The sequence below is a fragment of the Bufo gargarizans genome, chromosome 2 (genome assembly GCF_014858855.1).
Source record: "Bufo gargarizans isolate SCDJY-AF-19 chromosome 2, ASM1485885v1, whole genome shotgun sequence".
NCBI classification, from domain to species: Eukaryota; Metazoa; Chordata; class Amphibia; order Anura; family Bufonidae; genus Bufo; species Bufo gargarizans.
Genome location: NC_058081.1, coordinates 150,157,616 through 150,179,485, shown reverse-complemented (window position 1 = coordinate 150,179,485; position 21,870 = coordinate 150,157,616). Strand labels below are relative to the sequence as shown.

The window sequence follows — 21,870 nt, the reverse complement described above, 5'->3', positions numbered from 1 at the left end:
ACAGCATTCTCCAATCTAACAACTTTCAAATATTTTTCACTGTTAACATTAAAGGGGATTTAAACCTTTGCTGAAACCACAAAGGAACAGTAGTATTTCTCAGAGAGCTCTGCACCTTCCGGTTTTATCAGCTTTGCTCAGCTTTCCAACATGCAGAGTATAGATCCAGAAAAAGTATATGGGGTCTGTGCTCCACATGCCAGAAAGGCCGAGCAGAGACAAGGAAACCCAAAAGTGCTGCTGCGCCTTTGTGGGATCAGCAAAGGTTTATGTCCCCTTTAAAGAAATGTTTCAGTTTCCGCAAATAAGCCTGTGTTCACACCACCATTCTTGGACTATGGGGGAGATTTATCAAAACTGGTGTAAAAGGAAACTGGCCTAGTTGCCCATCGCAACCAATCAGATTCCACCTTTCATTTTACAAAGGAGCTGTCAAAATAAAAGGTGGAATCTGATTGGTTGCTATGGGCAGCTAAGCCAGTTCTACTTCACACCAGTTTTGATAAATCTCCCCTTATGTCTTTTAAAAAAAAAAACAACACAATACTATTTTGACTTTCATTATATAAGTTTATTTTGTGGTATGCTGTTGTGCAGTAAAGTAATCTTCTACTCTTTAAAGTGATGATACAAAAACAGCAGAAGTAAACCAACCAATAGTAAAGTCTATTCATATAATAGTGAAACGTTTATGCCGTTTTCTAACATACTGTGTATTAATTCCTCAAGGTTATTAAAGAAATCTACTGCTGTCAGCCGTTCATGGCTGAGATCGGAATGACTACTGTATGCGGTGGGCAGTGGTGGCCTGGGTTATGGAAACAGCCAACAATTACACTGTTTCTTAACTCCATAGATGTGAATGGGAGTTAAGGAAATTGCATAGCACAGGGAACGATGCTGTTTCCATAATGTGGGAGCTACAGAAACAGTGTAGTGCATTGGGTTAGTTGTTTGCATGGCTTCACTTGTATAGGAATTTCGGAAACCACGTAGTACAGCCTTCTGTTTCTGCGATTTTTGTCCCCTCTGCCCAATAGGTATGGGTAACAACTACAAGCATTTTAGTGTACTCTTTTAAATTTAGAAATCTCTTTTCACTAGGTAAATATGGAACGAGGATTTGTCCTGCATTTTTCTTGAACTTCCTGTATATTTGCCTTCCACTGTGGGCTGGGTTTAGAATCTACAAACAACCATCCGCTACCAGTAATCCATCTGCAAAGGTAATATCTTTGTAAAGCAACCTGATAAGAACACTTTCTAAAATTTCTAAAATGATTAATGTACGGGCAGACATCCAGGTATGGCTAAAGCCACGCTGATATGCGATTGCCAATGGCCACGCAATTTTTTGTAAAACTGAGGACATTACCTTCAAAATCATTCAGCCATTGGCAACAGCATGTTTGACCACATGTGGACGCCACAGTGTCTGAACGGGTGCTCAAAGGGGTTGGCCAAGTTCTGTCTACTTGTGACCTATGTGTATGTAAGATGACTATATGACACTAATACAGCCTTTGTTGATATTCTTTGCCGTTTGCTATATCTTACAAGCCTTGCCCCATTGTTAGGCAGATCTTCTGTGCTGTCCACACAGAGGCCATGTTCACAAGTTTGACCTCCATGTGATGTCTCCTGCATTCAGACTAAACTCCCAGCAGTGAAGTACAGACATCAGGTGCAGTGTATTTTTAATGGAGGAGACATCCCATGGAGGTGATTTGCCTGTTCACATGAGCCTCCATCAGAAGCCATTTTATGGCAAAGGCCTCTGTGTGGAGAACACAAAAGACTTGGCAAACAAGGGAGTGTACCTTATGAAATATATTAAATGGTGCAGAATTTCCACAAAAGCTATAATAGTAAATTCCATATAATCATCTCACAAACACAATGGTCAACTTTCACCAGAAAGAGTCCAACCCCTTTAATGATTACTGTGATAACCAATCTGGGTAGTTTATGATTGGCTTAGTTGATGTGTTTATCTGTCTTAAATACTATCTTTACAATTCAACATATATATGTAAGGCCTAATTCAGATGGCATTAATATCAATCCATGTCTTATTTGGAACCCCCCTATTAGTGCACAGACCTATCAAAGCAAATAGTGTACAAACCGGATTCCAAAAATGTTGGGACACTAAACTAATTGTGAATAAAAACTGAATGCAATGATGTGGAGATGGAAATGTCAATATTTTATTTGTAATAGAACGTAGATGACAGATCAAACGTTTAATCCGAGTAAATGTATCATTTTAAAGGAAAAATACGTTGATTCAAATTTTCACCAGTAGCAATAAGAGGCTGGAAAAAGTAAATTTGAACATAACGAAGAGCTGGAAGACCAATTAACACTAATTAGGTCAATTGGCAACATGATTGGGTATAAAAAGAGCTTCTCAGAGTGGCAGTGTCTATCAGAAGCCAAGATGGGTAGAGGATCACCAATTCCCACAATGTTGCGCAGAAAGATAGTGGAGCAATATCAGAAAGGTGTTACCCAGCGAAGAATTGCAAAGACTTTGCATCTATCATCATCAACTGTGCATAACATCATCCGAAGATTCTGAGAATCTGGAACAATCTCTGTGCGTAAGGGTCAAGGCCGTAAAACCATACTGGATGCCCGTGATCTCCGGGCCCTTAAACGACACTGCACCACAAACAGGAATGCTACTGTAAAGGATATCACAGAATGGGCTCAGGAATACTTCCAGAAACCATTGTCAGTGAACACAATCCACCGTGCCATCCGCCGTTGCCAGCTGAAACTCTACAGTGCAAAGAAGAAGCCATTTCTAAGCAAGATCCACAAGCTCAGGCGTTTTCACTGGGCCAGGGATCATTTAAAATGGAGTGTGGCAAAATGGAAGACTGTTCTGTGGTCAGACGAGTCACGATTCAAAGTTCTTTTTGGAAATCTGGGACGCCATGTCATCCGGACCAAAGAGGACAAGGACAACCCAAGTTGTTATCAACGCTCAGTTCAGAAGCCTGCATCTCTGATGGAATGGGGTTGCATGAGTGCGTGTGGCATGGGCAGCTTGCATGTCTGGAAAGGCACCATCAATGCAGAAAAATATATTCAGGTTCTAGAACAACATATGCTCCCATCCAGACGTCATCTCTTTCAGGGAAGACCCTGCATTTTTCAACAAGATAATGCCAGACCACATTCTGCATCAATCACAACATCATGGCTGCGTAGGAGAAGGATCCGGGTACTGAAATGGCCAGACTGCAGTCCAGATCTTTCACCTATAGAGAACATTTGGCGCATCATAAAGAGGAAGGTGCAACAGAGAAGGCCCAAGACGATTGAACAGTTAGAGGCCTGTATTAGACAAGAATGGGAGAGCATTCCTATTTCTAAACTTGAGAAACTGGTCTCCTCGGTCCCAGACGTCTGTTGAGTGTTGTAAGAAGAAGGGGAGATGCCACACAGTGGTGAAAATGGCCTTGTCCCAACTTTTGGGGGATTTGTTGACACCATGAAATTCTGATTCAACATATTTTTCCCTTAAAATGATACATTTTCTCAGTTTAAACTTTTGTTCCGTGATTTATGTTCTATTCTGAATAAAATATTAGAAGTTGGCACCTCCACATCATTGCATTCAGTATTTATTCACGTTTTGTATAATGTCCCAACTTTTTTGGAATCCGGTTTGTATATCACATTTATGTTGTGTGGACCATGCAGAGAAGATTACAGCATGCACCATTCTTGTCTGTTTTCCGCCCAAGATTAATTCATTCAAATGGAAATATGGATGCTCCCAGACGTTCAGATACATCCATGTTTTGCAAGTGGAAATAGAAAGGGCTGTCAAAATCATTCCTAAACATTCATAACCTGATATAATTCTAATTTATACTTAAAGGGAACCTGTCACCTCTACTATGCTACCCTCACTGAGCCTTTCTAAATGTTCATTGTGTTACCATAAACATATAAATTACACTTTTAATTTCATTTGCAGACGAATTCAATAAGTATTATGCATTTTTGTACGTCCCGCCTTTTATGCAAATTAACATAAAACATATCTTACTTGTGTGACTGAGTCATATTTTCAAGCTCTGACTCATCTCAGGTTAATTTGCATATGTATCAAATCGTTTTTTTATACAATAAAAGCACACAGAGCTATGGGGACTGGGTATTGCGGATGCACAGTCGTGGCCAAAAGTTTTGAGAATGACACAAATATTAGTTTTCACAAAGTTTGCTGCTAAACTGCTTTTAGATCTTTGTTTCAGTTGTTTCTGTGATGTAGTGAAATATAATTACACACTTCATACGTTTCAAAGGCTTTTATCGACAATTACATGACATTTATGCAAAGAGTCAGTATTTGCAGTGTTGGCCCTTATTTTTCAGGACCTCTGCAGTTCGACTGGGCATGCTGTCAATTAACTTCTGGGCCAATTCCTGACTGATAGCAACCCATTCTTTCATATTCACTTCTTGGAGTTTGTCAGAATTAGGGAATCTAGGGAGTTTCCAGGCCATGGACCCAAAATGTCAACGTTTTGGTCCCCGAGCCACTTAGTTATCACTTTTGCCTTATGGCACGGTGCTCCATCATGCTGGAAAATGCATTGTTCTTCACCAAACTGTTGTTGGATTGTTGGAAGAAGTTGCTGTTGGAGGGTGTTTTGGTACCATTCTTTATTCATGGCTGTGTTTTTGGGCAAAATTGTGAGTGAGCCCACTCCCTTGGATGAGAAGCAACCCCACACATGAATGGTCTCAGGATGCTTTGCTGTTGGCATGACATAGGACTGATGGTAGCGCTCACCTTTTCTTCTCCGGACAAACCTTTTTCCTGATGCCTCAAACAATCGGAAAGAGGCTTCATCGGAGAATATGACTTTGCCCCAGTCCTCAGCAGTCCATTCACCATATTTTCTGCAGAAGATCAATCTGTCCCTGATGTTTTTTTGGAGAGAAGTGGCTTCTTTGCTGCCCTTCTTGACACCAGGCCATCTTCCAAAAGTCTTTGCCTCACTGTGCGTGCAGATGCGCTCACACCTGCCTTCCTGGGCAAGCTCTGCACTGGTGGCACTCCGATCCCGCAGCTGAATCCTCTTTAGGAGACGATCCTGGCACTTGCTGGACTTTCTTGGACGCCCTGAAACCTTCTTAACAAGAATTGAACCTCTTTCCTTGAAGTTCTTGATGATCCTATAAATTGTTAATTGAGGTGCAATCTTAGTAGCCACAATATCCTTGCCTGTGAAGCCATTTTTATGCAACGCAATGATGGTTGCACGCGTTTCTTTGCAGGTCACCATGGTTAACAATGGAAGAACAATGATTTCAAGCATCACCCTCCTTTTTAACAAGTCTACCATTTTAACCCAATCAGCCTGACATAATGATCTCCAGCCTTGTGCTCGTCAACATTCTCACCTGAGTTAACAAGACGATTACTGAAATGATCTCAGCAGGTCCTTTAATGACAGCAATCAAATGCAGTGGAAAGTTTTTTGGGGATTAAGTTAATTTTCATGGCAAAGAAGGACTATGCAATTCATCTGATCACTCTTCATAACATTCTGGAGTATATGCAAATTGCTATTATAAAAACTTAAGCAGCAACTTTTCCAATTTTCAATATTTATGTAATTCTCAAAACTTTTGGCCACGACTGTACTAGTGGCCATCTAGCAACCCATGTCCTCAGCTCTATACCCAAAATCCTGGTGACAGGTTTCCTTTAATTGCATGTATTTTGTGATAAAAAAAAAAATCTAAGTGGGTTTACTTAACCACCTCCGGACCGCCTAACGCACATGTGCGTTCCGGAGGTGGCAGGCTGGCGCACAGTCACGCATATATGCGTCATCTCGCGAGACGCGAGATTTCCTGTGAACGCGCGCACACAGGCGCGCGCGCTCACAGGAACGGAAGGTAAGCGAGTGGATCTCCAGCATGCCAGCGGCGATCGTTCGCTGGCAGGCTGGAGATCCGAATTTTTTAACCCCTAACAGGTATATTAGACGCTGTTTTCATAACAGCGTCTAATATACCTCCTACCTGGTCCTCTGGTGGTCCCTTTTGTTAGGATCGACCACCAGAGGACTCAGGTAGGTCAGTACAGTCGCACCAAACACCACACTACACTACACCCCCCCCCCCGTCACTTATTAACCCCTTATAAACCCCTGATCACCCATGATCACCCCATATAAACTCCCTGATCACCCCCCTGTCATTGATCACCGCCCTGTCATTGATCACCCCCCTGTCAGGCTCCGTTCAGACGTCCGTATGATTTTTACGGATCCACGGATACATGGATCGGATCCGCAAAAAGCATACGGACGTCTGAATGGAGCCTTACAGGGGGGTGATCAATGACAGGCGGGTGATCACCCATATACACTCCCTGATCACCCCCTGTCATTGATCACCCCCCTGTCATTGATCACTCCCCTGTAAGGCTCCATTCAGACGTCCGCATGATTTTTACGGATCCATGGATACATGGATCGGATCCGCAAAACACATGCGGACGTCTGAATGGAGCCTTACAGGGGGGTGATCAATGACAGGCGGGTGATCACCCATATACACTCCCTGATCACCCCCCTGTCATTGATAACCCCCCTGTAAGGCTCCATTCAGACGTCCGCATGCGTTCTGTGGATCCGATACATGTATCCATGGATCCGTAAAAAATCATGCGGATGTCTGAATGGAGCCTTACAGGGGGGGTGATCAGTGACAGGGGGGTGATCACCCTGATTACCCTGATCACCCCCTGTCATTGATAACCCCCCTGTAAGGCTCCATTCAGACGTCCGCATGCGTTCTGTGGATCCGATACATGTATCCATGGATCCGTAAAAAATCATGCGGATGTCTGAATGGAGCCTTACAGGGGGGGTGATCAGTGACAGGGGGGTGATCACCCTGATTACCCTGATCACCCCCTGTCATTGATAACCCCCCTGTAAGGCTCCATTCAGACGTCCGCATGCGTTCTGTGGATCCGATACATGTATCCATGGATCCGTAAAAAATCATGCGGATGTCTGAATGGAGCCTTACAGGGGGGGTGATCAGTGACAGGGGGGTGATCACCCTGATTACCCTGATCACCCCCTGTCATTGATAACCCCCCTGTAAGGCTCCATTCAGACGTCCGCATGCGTTCTGTGGATCCGATACATGTATCCATGGATCCGTAAAAAATCATGCGGATGTCTGAATGGAGCCTTACAGGGGGGGTGATCAGTGACAGGGGGGTGATCACCCTGATTACCCTGATCACCCCCTGTCATTGATAACCCCCCTGTAAGGCTCCATTCAGACGTCCGCATGCGTTCTGTGGATCCGATACATGTATCCATGGATCCGTAAAAAATCATGCGGATGTCTGAATGGAGCCTTACAGGGGGGGTGATCAGTGACAGGGGGGTGATCACCCTGATTACCCTGATCACCCCCTGTCATTGATAACCCCCCTGTAAGGCTCCATTCAGACGTCCGCATGCGTTCTGTGGATCCGATACATGTATCCATGGATCCGTAAAAAATCATGCGGATGTCTGAATGGAGCCTTACAGGGGGGGTGATCAGTGACAGGGGGGTGATCACCCTGATTACCCTGATCACCCCCTGTCATTGATAACCCCCCTGTAAGGCTCCATTCAGACGTCCGCATGCGTTCTGTGGATCCGATACATGTATCCATGGATCCGTAAAAAATCATGCGGATGTCTGAATGGAGCCTTACAGGGGGGGTGATCAGTGACAGGGGGGTGATCACCCTGATTACCCTGATCACCCCCTGTCATTGATAACCCCCCTGTAAGGCTCCATTCAGACGTCCGCATGCGTTCTGTGGATCCGATACATGTATCCATGGATCCGTAAAAAATCATGCGGATGTCTGAATGGAGCCTTACAGGGGGGGTGATCAGTGACAGGGGGGTGATCACCCTGATTACCCTGATCACCCCCTGTCATTGATAACCCCCCTGTAAGGCTCCATTCAGACGTCCGCATGCGTTCTGTGGATCCGATACATGTATCCATGGATCCGTAAAAAATCATGCGGATGTCTGAATGGAGCCTTACAGGGGGGGTGATCAATGACAGGGGGTGATCAGGGAGTCTATATGGGTGATCACCCCCCTGTCATTGATCACCCCCCTGTCATTGATCACCCCCCCCCCCCCTGGTAAGGCTCCATTCAGACATTTTTTTTGGCACAAGTTAGCGGAAATTTTTGTTTGTTTTGTTTTTGTTTTTTCTTACTAAGTCTCATATTCCACTAACTTGTGTCAAAAAATAAAATCTCACATGGACGCACCATACCCCTCACGGAATCCAAATGCGTAAACATTTTTAGACATTTATATTCCAGACTTCTTCTCACGCTTTAGGGCCCCTAAAAAGCCAGGGCAGTATAAATACCCCACATGTGACCCCATTTCGGAAAGAAGACACCCCAAGGTATTCCGTGAGGGGCATATTGAGTCCATGAAAGATTGAAATTTTTGTCCTAAGTTAGCGGAAAGTGAGACTTTGTGAGAAAAAAACAAAAAAAATCAATATCCGCTAACTTATGCAAAAAAAAAAAATTCTAGGAACTCGCCATGCCCCTCATTGAATACCTTGGGGTGTCTTCTTTCCAAAGTGGGGTCACATGTGGGGTATTTATACTGCCCTGGCTTTTTAGGGGCCCGAAAGTGTGAGAAGAAGTCTGGGATCCAAATGTCTAAAAATGCCCTCCTAGAAGGAATTTGGGCCCCTTTGCGCATCTAGGCTGCAAAAAAGTGTCACACATGTGGTATCGCCGTACTCAGGAGAAGTTGGGGAATGTGTTTTGGGGTGTCATTTTACATATACCCATGCTGGGTGAGAAAAATATCTTGGTCAAATGCCAACTTTGTATAAAAAAATGGGAAAAGTTGTCTTTTGCCAAGATATTTCTCTCACCCAGCATGGGTATATGTAAAATGACACCCCAAAACACATTGCCCAACTTCTCCTGAGTACGGCGATACCAGATGTGTGACACTTTTTTGCAGCCAAGGTGGGCAAAGGGGCACATATTCCAAAGTGCACCTTTCGGATTTCGCAGGCCATTTTTTACACATTTTGATTGCAAGGTACTTCTTACACATTTGGGCCCCTAAATTGCCAGGGCAGTATAACTACGCCACAAGTGACCCCATTTTGGAAAGAAGACACCCCAAGGTATTCCGTGAGGGGCACGGCGAGTTCCTAGAATTTTTTATTTTTTGTCACAAGTTAGCGGAAAATGATGATTTTTCTTTTTTTTTCTTTTTTCCTTACAAAGTCTCATATTCCACTAACTTGCGACAAAAAATAAAAAATTCTAGGAACTCGCCATGCCCCTCACGGAATACCTTGGGGTGTCTTCTTTCCAAAATGGGGTCACTTGTGGCGTAGTTATACTGCCCTGGCAATTTAGGGGCCCAAATGTGTGAGAAGAACTTTGCAATCAAAATGTGTAAAAAATGCCCTGCAAAATCCGAAAGGTGCACTTTGGAATATGTGCCCCTTTGCCCACCTTGGCAGCAAAAAAGTGTGACACATCTGGTATCGCCGTACTCAGGAGAAGTTGGGGAATGTGTTTTGGGGTGTCATTTTACATATACCCATGCTGGGTGAGAAAAATATCTTGGTCAAATGCCAACTTTGTATAAAAAAATGGGAAAAGTTGTCTTTTGCCAAGATATTTCTCTCACCCAGCATGGGTATATGTAAAATGACACCCCAAAACACATTCCCCAACTTCTCCTGAGTACGGCGATACCAGATGTGTGACACTTTTTTGATGCCAAGGTGGGCAAAGGGGCACATATTCCAAAGTGCACCTTTCGGATTTCACCGGTCATTTTTTTACAGATTTTGATTGCAAAGTACTTCTCACACATTTGGGCCCCTAAATTGCCAGGGCAGTATAACTACGCCACAAGTGACCCCATTTTGGAAAGAAGACACCCCAAGGTATTCCGTGAGGGGCATGGCGAGTTCCTAGAATTTTTTATTTTTTGTCGCAAGTTAGTGGAATATGAGACTTTGTAAGGAAAAAAGAGAAAAAAAAAAATCATCATTTTCCGCTAACTTGTGACAAAAAATAAAAAATTCTAGGAACTCGCCATGCCCCTCACGGAATACCTTGGGGTGTCTTCTTTCCAAAATGGGGTCACTTGTGGCGTAGTTATACTGCCCTGGCAATTTAGGGGCCCAAATGTGTGAGAAGTACCTTGCAATCAAAATGTGTAAAAAATGGCCTGCAAAATCTGAAAGGTGCACTTTGGAATATGTGCCCCTTTGCCCACCTTGGCAGCAAAAAAGTGTGACACATCTGGTATCGCCGTACTCAGGAGAAGTTGGGGAATGTGTTTTGGGGTGCCATTTTACATATAACCATGCTGGATGAGAGAAATATCTTGGCAAAAGACAACTTTTCCCATTTTTTTATACAAAGTTGGCATTTGACCAAGATATTTTTCTCACCCAGCATGGGTATATGTAAAATGACACCCCAAAACACATTCCCCAACTTCTCCTGAGTACGGCGATACCAGATGTGTCACACTTTTTGCTGCCAAGGTGGGCAAAGGGGCACATATTCCAAAGTGCACCTTTTGGATTTCACCGGTCATTTTTTACACATTTTGATTGCAAAGTTCTTCTCACACATTTGGGCCCCTAAATTGCCAGGGCAGTATAACTACGCCACAAGTGACCCCATTTTGGAAAGAAGACACCCCAAGGTATTCCGTGAGGGGCATGGCGAGTTCCTAGAATTTTTTATTTTTTGTCGCAAGTTAGTGGAATATGAGACTTTGTAAGAAAAAATAAATAAATAAAATCATCATCATTTTCCGCTAACTTGTGACAAAAAATAAAAAGTTCTATGAACTCACTATGCCCATCAGCGAATACCTTAGGGTGTCTACTTTCCGAAATGGGGTCATTTGTGGGGGTTTTCTACTGTTTGGGCATTGTAGAACCTCAGGAATCATGACAGGTGCTCAGAAAGTCAGAGCTGTTTCAAAAAGCGGAAATTCACATTTTTGTACCATAGTTTGTAAATGCTATAACTTTTACCCAAACCATTTTTTTTTTGCCCAAACATTTTTTTTTTATCAAAGACATGTAGAACAATAAATTTGGCGAAAAATTTATATATGGATGTCGTTTTTTTTGCAAAATTTTACAGCTGAAAGTGAAAAATGTCATTTTTTTGCAAAAAAATCGTTACATTTTGATTAATAACAAAAAAAGTAAAAATGCCAGCAGCAATGAAATACCACCAAATGAAAGCTCCATTAGTGAGAAGAAAAGGAGGTAAAATTCATTTGTATGGTAAGTTGCATGACCGAGCGATAAACGGTGAAAGTAGTGTAGTGCCGAAGTGTAAAAAGTGCTCTGGTCATAAAGGGGGTTTCACCTAGCGGGGCTGAAGTGGTTAATGGGCATCTGCTAGCAAATTTTAGCTATGAAACTGGTGGACCTATTGCATGTGAGCTTGGCATCTAAAGGCATCTGTGTTGGACCCATGTCCATATGTTCCCGCATTGCTGAAAAAAATTATGTTTTAATATATGCAAATGAGCCTCTAGGAGCAACGTAGGAGTTGCAGTTACACCTAGAAGCTCAGCGTTCTCTGCAGCTGCTGCACCCTCTCCACTTTGATTGACAGGGCCAGAGGTGATGACTTTTCACTGCCTGGTCCTGTCAATCAAAGTGGAGAGGGTGCGGCAGTCGCAGAGTAAACAGATAGCCTCTAAGAGTAAGTGTGACATCACATGGAATGACCGTAGGCCAAGCATTTTTTTGTCCTCCCTTGTTTATCTGAATACAGCCTTTGAAACTGGACCGGTGACATGCCTTCAGCTGCCAAGTGCACATGGAGCAGGTCAGCCACTTTCATAGGTACAAATCTGCCGACAGATGTCCTTTAAAATTTTTGCTTCATTTGGCTTCTGCAGCTTACCTGTATGTACTCCACATAGCAAGCTGCAGAATGTGTTCATTAGCTACTCCATCAGACTGGCTGTTAGCCCCTCAGTCTACACCTCCCCCCCTTCTCTCATTAAGGATCTTCTAAGCTAGTTTTAAACTCATGTTAAAGATAATTCAGGGAAGGACAGAAAGGGACTGGAGATCCAGTTTGTCGGCTATGCCAGTGAATGGTATTCTGCAGCTTGCTTTGTAGGGTATGGCTAAATTTTAACCCCTTCGCTACCAGTAACGTACATGTATTGAGCTGGAGCGATGGGTAAAAATGGCACCCGCTCACACGTGCAGCGGGCACCATGGTCAGTGGATCTCCGCTGTTTCAAACAGCAGAGACCCGTGTCTAATAACCGTGACCGGCAATAATGCTGATTGTGGTCATTAAAGACTTTTAGATGTCGTGATCATAGCATCTAATGGGTCTAAAACCCAGGAGCTCACGCTTCCAGGCTTCTTACCAGCATTCTCTGAGGTCAATGAGGATGCCGGTAATTGGTTTTAATACGCTGGGTCTCTCTAAAAAGACCCGTATTGAAGCTACAATTCTTATTTTATAGGCCAACATAAGAAATTAGCAATTCTAGTACCAATATGAATATACAGGTCCTTCTAAAAAAATTAGCATATTGTGATAAAGTTCAGTATTTTCTGTAATGTACTGATAAACATTAGACTTTCATATATTTTAGATTCATTACACACCAACTGAAGTAGTTCAAGCCTTTTATTGTTTTAATATTGATGATTTTGGCATACAGCTCATGAAAACCCAAAATTCCTATCTCCAAAAATTTGCATATCATGAAAAGGTTCTCTAAACGAGCTATTAACCTAATCATCTGAATCAACTAATTAACTCTAAACACCTGCAAAAGATTCCTGAGGCTTTTAAAAACTCCCAGCCTGGTTCATTACTCAAAACCGCAATCATGGGTAAGACTGCCGACCTGACTGCTGTCCAGAAGGCCATCATTGACACCCTCAAGCAAGAGGGTAAGACACAGAAAGAAATTTCTGAACGAATAGGCTGTTCCCAGAGTGCTGTATCAAGGCACCTCAGTGGGAAGTCTGTGGGAAGGAAAAAGTGTGGCAGAAAACGCTGCACAACGAGAAGAGGTCACCGGACCCTGAGGAAGATTGTGGAGAAGGACCGATTCCAGACCTTGGGGGACCTGCGGAAGCAGTGGACTGAGTCTGGAGTAGAAACATCCAGAGCCACCGTGTACAGGCGTGTGCAGGAAATGGGCTACAGGTGCCGCATTCCCCAGGTCAAGCCACTTTTGAACCAGAAACAGCGGCAGAAGCGCCTGACCTGGGCTACAGAGAAGCAGCACTGGACTGTTGCTCAGTTGTCCAAAGTACTTTTTTCGGATGAAAGCAAATTTTGCATGTCATTCGGAAATCAAGGTGCCAGAGTCTGGAGAAAGAATGGGGAGAGGGAAATGCCAAAATGCCTGAAGTCCAGTGTCAAGTACCCACAGTCAGTGATGGTCTGGGGTGCCATGTCAGCTGCTGGTGTTGGTCCACTGTGTTTTATCAAGGGCAGGGTCAATGCAGCTAGCTATCAGGAGATTTTGGAGCACTTCATGCTTCCATCTGCTGAAAAGCTTTATGGAGATGAAGATTTCATTTTTCAGCACGACCTGGCACCTGCTCACAGTGCCAAAACCACTGGTAAATGGTTTACTGACCATGGTATTACTGTGCTCAATTGGCCTGCCAACTCTCCTGACCTGTACCCCATAGAGAATCTGTGGGATATTGGGAAGAGAAAGTTGAGAGATGCAAGACCCAACACTCTGGATGAGCTTAAGGCCGCTATCGAAGCATCCTGGGCCTCCATAACACCTCAGCAGTGCCACAGGCTGATTGCCTCCACGCCACGCCGCATTGAAGCAGTCATTTCTGCAAAAGGATTCCCGACCAAGTATTGAGTGCATAACTTGAACATAATTATTTGAAGGTTGACTTTTTTTGTATTAAAAACACTTTTCTTTTATTGGTCGGATGAAATATGCTAATTTTTTTAGATAGGAATTTTGGGTTTTCATGAGCTGTATGCCAAAATCATCAATATTAAAACAATAAAAGGCTTGAACTACTTCAGTTGTGTGTAATGAATCTAAAATATATGAAAGTCTAATGTTTATCAGTACATTACAGAAAATAATGAACTTTATCACAATATGCTAATTTTTTTAGAAGGACCTGTATAATAAATATAATGGCACAGAATAAAAATAAATATACAGTTTTGTTGCCTCAAACACAAGCTACAAAACTAAAAAAGTCAAAAAATACTAAAAAATATATAATACATTTAAAAAATATAAAAATTTAAATCCATAGAATAAAAAAAAGACATAAATAACAAAAAATATAAACATCATGGGCATCACCGCGTCTAAAAGCACCTGCACTATTAAAATATAAAAAGATTTTTCCAATACGGCGAATCGCGTAATGAAAAAAGGGTCAAAATGGCTCATTTGCCATTTTTTTCATCACTTCTCTTACTCAATTTTTTTTTTTTATAAAATGTGAATGTGATTAGCAATATGAAAGTGCAACTATTGCCATGAAGAATAAAATAACCTTATTTCTCTCAGTTATGAAGTTCTGTGGAATTTGCCAGCTCAATATAAATGCAGATGAATATCGTAGATTATTAATATAAATTACACTTTGCCAAACTTACTGTTTTCGGCTGCTGATCTAATGTGTGTCATACCCATGAGATCTGTTGTTGGGGAAAAAGAAGGGTTTGTTCTCCTGGGACATACAGTAAGATAAGCAATTACATCTCTGGGGACCTTTCACGTGGCCAGGCTTGGCAGTCATTTTTTATTTCCCGTTCACTTTGGTTGTATGTTATGATTAAAATAGTGTATGTGATTGAAACGCGTCAATATTTTTTGTACTCCTTGTCGTGATTGTTGACTATTTTATTATTCAATAAAAAAGGAGATTTTTCTTTACTGGTGTAGCTGGATTTTTTGTCGTTGGTTTCTATGTCCACCACACTGGGTGGAGCAGAATCTGTGCTCGTGGAGTACCCCTGTGGCCGAATAGCTGGTAGATCTACACTACTCCTTGGCAGTGTTGTGATCACTGCATTTTCAGCAGTGGTGGGGTTAACTGCTAGGATCTGAGGTTGTTTTACTATCCCAGCTGGTGCAATGGAAACAGACCTGTGCATTACAGCCTTGCTCCTGATGCTCATCTTATGGCTATAGTGACAGTACCTACCAGATCGACGTGATAGATACAAGCATTACAGAGTGGAAGTTAGCACTGTGATGGATACAATCACTGGTAATTAAGAGGTTAAAGTACAGACCATCACATAAAACTTGCCCTAACACTGCTTCAATGCTGCTTTTACAATGTTTTCAGGATTCTTTAGGGAAATCCTTCACGGACAAACATGTTAGCTGAGGTTTTTTTTATAATAGAACTAATAAATTAATATTAAACATTTTAATGTGTATGAAATATGAATGAATATTATTTCACTTGTGAGCCTTACATTAACTTTAGTCTATATTGTTTTCTGCAGGAGGCCCAAAATATTCAGCAAAAGAATTTATTAAGAAGACCATCTGACCTAGTGCTGGTCATGTACCTCATCACTGCAACTATCTTCTGTATATTCAGAGGAATGGTGAGTTAGATGCAGTACAATAGACACCTAAAAGGGTTATCCCATCTCCAATTATGGCATATCACTAGGATATGTCACCAGTATTCGATAGGTGAGGGTCCCACCACTGGTACCTGCTTCTGTCTCCAAAATATGGCCTCAAAAGACAGTGAAGAGCATACCACGCATGCACAACGTTCTCTCCATTCATTGCTATGAACCTTCCGAAAATAGCCGAGTGAGTGTACTCTGCTATTTTCGGAACTCCTTTAGAAGGCTATTTTTGGAAATCCCAGAATGGGACTTCAGGGTTTTTAGCAATATGTGATAAACGTCCCAGATTGGACAACCCCTTTAAATAGGTGTAGAGTAGCAAACGCAGACACTCCTAAATATAAGTTTCACCTTCCAAATACCTTCACTATAAGGTTTGTAGATATGTTTTTTCTTAAAACTTAGAAATAAAATTGGTCATCCACTCGGCAAGCCAAAAGAAATGGATAGTATAAGGGCTCATTCACACGAGCGTGTGAAGCCCGTGCTGTGGCCCGCAAATTGCAGGCGCATGGGGATCGCAGACCCATTCACCTGAATAGGTCCGCGATCCTTCCGTTACTCAAAAAGATAGAGCAAGTTCTATGTTTTTGCGGTGAGGAAGCACGGAACGGAAACCCAGAAAGCACTCCGTAGTGCTTCCGTAGTGTTCCATTCCGTTCTTCCGTTCCTCATCTCCGGATTTGCGGACCTATTAAAATGAATGGGTTCGCATCCGTGATGCGGAATGGCCACGGAACGGTGCCCGTGTATTGCGGATCTGCAAATGCAGTCCGCAATATTGCAACGGGCAGCACACGTTCATGTGAATGAGCCCTAAGGAGGGTGGCTGTGTGCTTAATTCTCATATCCCATTTTCTAATATAAGCATTCTCTTGACGATAATGGCCCAAGGCATGAGACTGCACTACTGGTCGAGTCTTATGACATGTTCCTTTCTTATTCTTGTTGCAGCTGTTGATGTCTGAAATTACCATCCACATCAACTGACTTGGACAGTGGCAAATAATCATGTTTGGATACTGATATTGGTGTTAATTGGAAAGGTTGACATCACAATCTTCTCGTTATAGACAACTAAGATTCCAGATAAGACAATTATTTTTCGCATTGGAATTGGCCATTAAAGGGGTTGTCCCATTAAAAATATACTTTTATAATGGCATGAAATCAAAAATGTAGCATGGCCGAGGCGTAGCTTGGCCGGGGATGTGAGCGGCAGCAGTGAGTGCGAGCTCCTGCCAAGTATCCTCCTCTGTGGGCTCCCAGCTACCTTTCTGGGGCCGATTGTCACTTAGATATTATTGTCCTGCCTGGCCTGCTTCCTTCTGAAGAGGTCCCATGGCTGGAGGAGCCGCAAAAAAGTGTAAGGAGGAGGCAGGAGGTGCCGAGCGTGGTGCGCAAGATGGCGCCGGCACACTCCTTAATGTGAGGAAGACAAGCAGGGTGGGAGGTGTGCCGGCGGCAGCGCGAGCTGTGATAAGCTCCAGGGCATCACAGAAGATGCCGGAGATGAAGGGGCTCTGCATGGAGGAGGATCTGGAGGTGAAGGAGTCAGTCCAGGCAGGGGAGAAATCCACTGCAGGAGGAGCCCAAACTAGAAGTATGGAGGTTGGTCTGGCAGGGATAGTTGAGACAGTTATGGAGACAGAGGAGGAGTGAACCATATTCCCCCAGAGTGCAAAGCCAACACTGAAAGATGTTTTCCGGGCAGTAACCCAGTGTGGAGTGGCCCTGACAGCGCTACAGCAGCAAATGGTGTCCCTGAAGCAAGAGTTCTCCTTTATTCAACATGACCTGCAGAAAGTTAATGAAAGAATTGGGGAGGTGGAGGGCTGTGTCAGTGAGGTGGAAGATAAGCTGCCCCCCCCCCCCCCCAACCAGATCATCCTGCACTCATTAGTAGCAGAACTGAGCCTTGATAGCCAAGACTGATGATTTAGAGAACCGCCTTAGACGTAACAATGTTCTGGGGATCCCTGAAAAAGTCAAGGGACAAGATCCTACATCCTACTTTGAGAATTGGCTTAAAGAAGTTTTTGGCACAGAGGTGCTTTCCCCATTATATGCGGTGGAACGGGTGCACCAAGTCTCCACCAGACCGTTGCCGCCGGGAGCACCTCCACGTCCTGTTCTGATTAAGTTACTTCACTACTTTCCTCGGAAGTCCAAAAGAAGCGGAGCCAGTTCTTGGATGTCAAGCAGCGACTTCGTTCTTTGCAAGTGCCCTATTCTATGATGTACCCGACACGTCTGCGGGTAGCTGCTCTGGGGTCTGTCCATTTCTTCACTGCACCGAAAGATGCGGCTACATGGATTGACCAGCACGAACGACAGCTGCGACAGGAGGAGAGATGATAGCCGTCCGTTTATTTCAAGTATGCACCCTCGGTTTTCACTGAGTGACCTGTTGGGACGTTATCCCTCTACTGTTCTACTACTGAACTGCCCACGGAACAAGTGTATCCTTTTGCGGCGGGAGATAGTCTCGCTCAACAGAAGTAGAGAGCTTGGAGCGTTGCTGTTTTTTATATCCGGTTTCATGGAGGACTTGTGCCTCGGCCTGTTAGATGATGCTATGCAGGTACTATTTTTCGGTTCTGGTTTTTGTTTTTGCTGTTTTCTTTTTCAGGAGATCTTTTATACTTTGTCTGTATTGATGCTCTGTATCTGTGCTGTCATGGTACATATTGGTACTGTACCGCCATTGTATTGCTTTTATCTGCAATGCTCCTAATACGTTATGTTATCAGCTGGGTAAAATTTTTGATGTTTTAGTATGGATAGTGTATTTAATATTGTGAGCTGGAATGTGCGTGGCCTGGGTGATCCATCAAAGCGTCTAGGGAACTCCAGAGATATCGTCTGGGATTGGTGTGAGGAGTACTAATGTCTGATATATACGTCCGGCTCCGTGGTTGGCGGTCTTTTGCGGGGCTTATGGATTGTTTTTCTACTATTTAATGGAGGAATGTTGTGCCTTATAACAAATGTAACTTTGTCATCTGGATCAATGTTTAAATCAAATGTATTGATTGGAGTTGTGGAGAGGTGGAGCATGTATTTGTCATATTAAAATGATGGTGTTGTCAAGCGGTGAGGAATGTGGTGGATGGAGAGCATCTACAGGTTATTATGTGGGGGGAGGGTATGGGTTTTTGGGGGTTTCTGTATGTAAAAGTTTATAAAATGTTAATTAAAAAAGGCTTAATTTACAAACATTATTATACTTTTTTTTCATGCCCACTGAGTTATGTATCTGTATAGTGACTACTGCTGTTTGCTTTTTTGTATTTCTTTGTCCTGCTCACTAAAAAGGCCGCACATGCTCAGTTTCTAACTTCAACTGCCTCCTGAGCTGTGATAGGGAGAGCATGGACACGCCCCCTTAGCTGCAGCAGAAAGGACACTCCCCTTGAGCTGTCAGCTTGATATAAATCTAGCAGAGCAATGAATGGGGAGATCTCTGGATCCATGTGAGGTACAGGGCTGGTTCTTTGTTAGAAAGAGATTGTCATATACTATATGTTGTTTTTTTTTGTTTTTACATTAGTCATGGGGTAACCCCTTTAAGTCCAAATAACTGCAGCAGAATCTGTGTTTGTTAGATGTAGACTTTGGTGTTGATTTGAAGATGGGGTTTTGAAAACCCCATCGACATATGTTGTGTTGTAAACTGCACCCAGATTTGTGATACAGAAAGATGTCTAATACTGTTTGAATGTGGGTTTGTGGGTCAGCAATGTATTTAGCGTGCAGTTTCTGGTGGTCAGGTAGGACCTGGTGTCGGTGGAAGGATTACTGGTGAATGAATAATGATGCCTCAGCTCTTTAGTAGAAGCCACTGATGCAGCCTTGTAGTAACCTCCCACAGATTGTTGCTTGAGCATAGCCAGATTGTATCAGTGTTTAAAGGGTCACTGAGTTTTTAGCAAACTTTAGATATGTCATAGAGTTTTGACTGGTGTGGGTCTGAGTGCTAATCAGTGATGGCCAGTTCGCTGTGTTCGCCCTCGAACACATGCGAGTTGCCATCTTAACTCACAAGTCCGGCGATGCACAGGTAAGCCCTTACCTGTGCCATGAGCCGGTCTGAAACAAATGCAGTCACCGGGAGCAGGCAGTTCCGAGACCGGTGACTGCGGTAACCGGCAGCTGTTCTCGGAACTGCCTGCTCCCGGTTACCGCATTTGTTTCAGACCGGCTCGCGGCACGGGCACAGGTGTAAGGGCTTACCTGTGCTTCGCCGGACTTGTGAGTTAAGATGGCAACTCGCATGTGTTTGCGGGTGAACACGGCGAACTGGCCATCACTGGTGCTAATCTAGACTGGCCCATAGATTTTCTATTGAGTACGTCTTGCTTCCTCTCTTGCAGCAAGGAGAAAGAGAGTATGATATGCGAGCGCTTCTCTCTACTAATTCTAGGGATCAGTGGGGGTCCTAGCACTCAGACCCACATCAATCAAAGCTTATGACATATCAAAAGTAATATCTGCTGTAAGCTCAGTGACCCTTTAAATTAGTATATGAGCTGATTATAATTGATGTGAAAGGCTGGGTATAAACGCCACAGCTGCCACATGAGACTGAAACCCCACGCATCTGCAGCGGCCAATGGCCACATGATTTGGAAGGTAATGACTCTGTTTTAGGCCTCATTCACAAATACGTGGATTTTCACGGACCACGGTCTGTGAAATCTCGTCCTGCTGAGTGCACGAGCACACGGCGTCATTGGTTGCTATGACGCCGTGCGCTTTGTGCCACCTACGCTGTACAGTAATGCACTTGTATAGATCATACGAGTGTATTACTGTACATAGGCGGCGGCATGAAGCACACGGTGTCATAGCAACCAATATCGCTGTGCACTCAGCTGGACAGGTTTTTAACGGACTGTGGTCCGTAAAAATCCACTTATGTGTGAATGAGGCCTTACCCCAAAGTTGTGTGGACAGCACAAGGGGTTAAATTTGCAGCCACAGGCAGCAGTTATGATGTGTATACCCAGCCTCATCTATAAGGGTACTTTCACACTTGCGGCAGGACGGATCCGAAAGGCTGTTCACCCTGTCGGATCCGTCCTTCCGCTGTTTCGCCGTGCTGCCGCTCCGTCCCCATTGACTATAATGAGGACGGGGCGGCGCTCCGGCGCAGTACGGCAGTTCGCGGTCAGAGGCCGCCGGACTAAAAAGTCGGACATGCAGGACTTTTAGTCCGGCGGCCTTTCGCCGTGCACTGCCGTACTGCGCCGGAGCGCCGCCCCCATTATAGTCAATGGGGACGGAGCGGCCGTCCGCCGGCATGGCGAAACAGCGGAAGGACAGATCCGACAGGGTGAACAGCCTGTCGGATCCGTCCTGCCGCAAGTTTGAAAGTACCCTAAGGTATGTTAACATAATAGCAACTTATAGACTACAAATACTATAAAACAAAATTGGATATGTTAAATATGCATTTTACTGTGGTCCACAGACTGCTTTAGATTGTCCATCTGATCTCTGTCGGTTATATATACAACTTCAAGAGCCATATATCAAAGACCCTGTTGCCTACCCAAAACTCCAGGTAATTTTGTAAAAACTATATCACTACATACTGTACATACAGTAAACCTCTATAAAAATGTTTTCTGTCAATGAAAAAAAAATCTTTTTTTTTAAGCCCAATACGACTAAAATATAAAAGTGACTCCTTCTCACTTCACAAGGCTTCAAGAAGCAACAAAATAGTGGCCAATATAATGTCAGGCTCATCTAGGTTTAGAGACAATGGGCCAGATTTATCATTAGCTCAGGTCAGAATAATCGAGAGAAAAAGTCCCAAACGCTAAAACTGCGCACAAATTTGCGACTTTTTTCTGCACTGCACTGTGCTCGCCAGTTTTATGAAAGTGGGCGTGTTTTCCTATGTAAATGAATCTCTAGACAAATTTACTATTGGGACTATTTAAAAAGTCGCAAAAAAGTCACAATTTCACTCCAGTGAGGACCATGCTTATCTTATGAGACTTTTTAATAGAACATGCGACTTTTTCATAAAAACGTGCGGCTTTTTCGTAAAGATGTGCGACTTTTGTAAAGCTGCTTACTGACGGATAAACTGCTACCGTCAAACCACATTTATTACAGTCTTAAAG

At 43.5% G+C, this 21,870-nt stretch overlaps 1 protein-coding gene across 3 annotated transcripts in view; it reads left to right on the top strand.

Annotated features, from left to right (window-relative positions):
• The window catches only part of TM6SF1 (transmembrane 6 superfamily member 1), a 72,079-nt gene that overhangs the window by 32,610 nt on the left and 17,599 nt on the right, over positions 1-21,870 (top strand). For 2 of the 3 annotated variants that reach the window (XM_044283253.1, XM_044283255.1), the window contains exons 6-8: positions 1,105-1,226; positions 15,593-15,697; positions 21,207-21,299. In XM_044283253.1, the coding sequence (XP_044139188.1) occupies positions 1,105-1,226; positions 15,593-15,697; positions 21,207-21,299 (320 nt within the window). The remainder of the gene's footprint in view (positions 1-1,104; positions 1,227-15,592; positions 15,698-21,206; positions 21,300-21,870) is intronic. The other variant, XM_044283254.1, reaches the window with a different exon arrangement.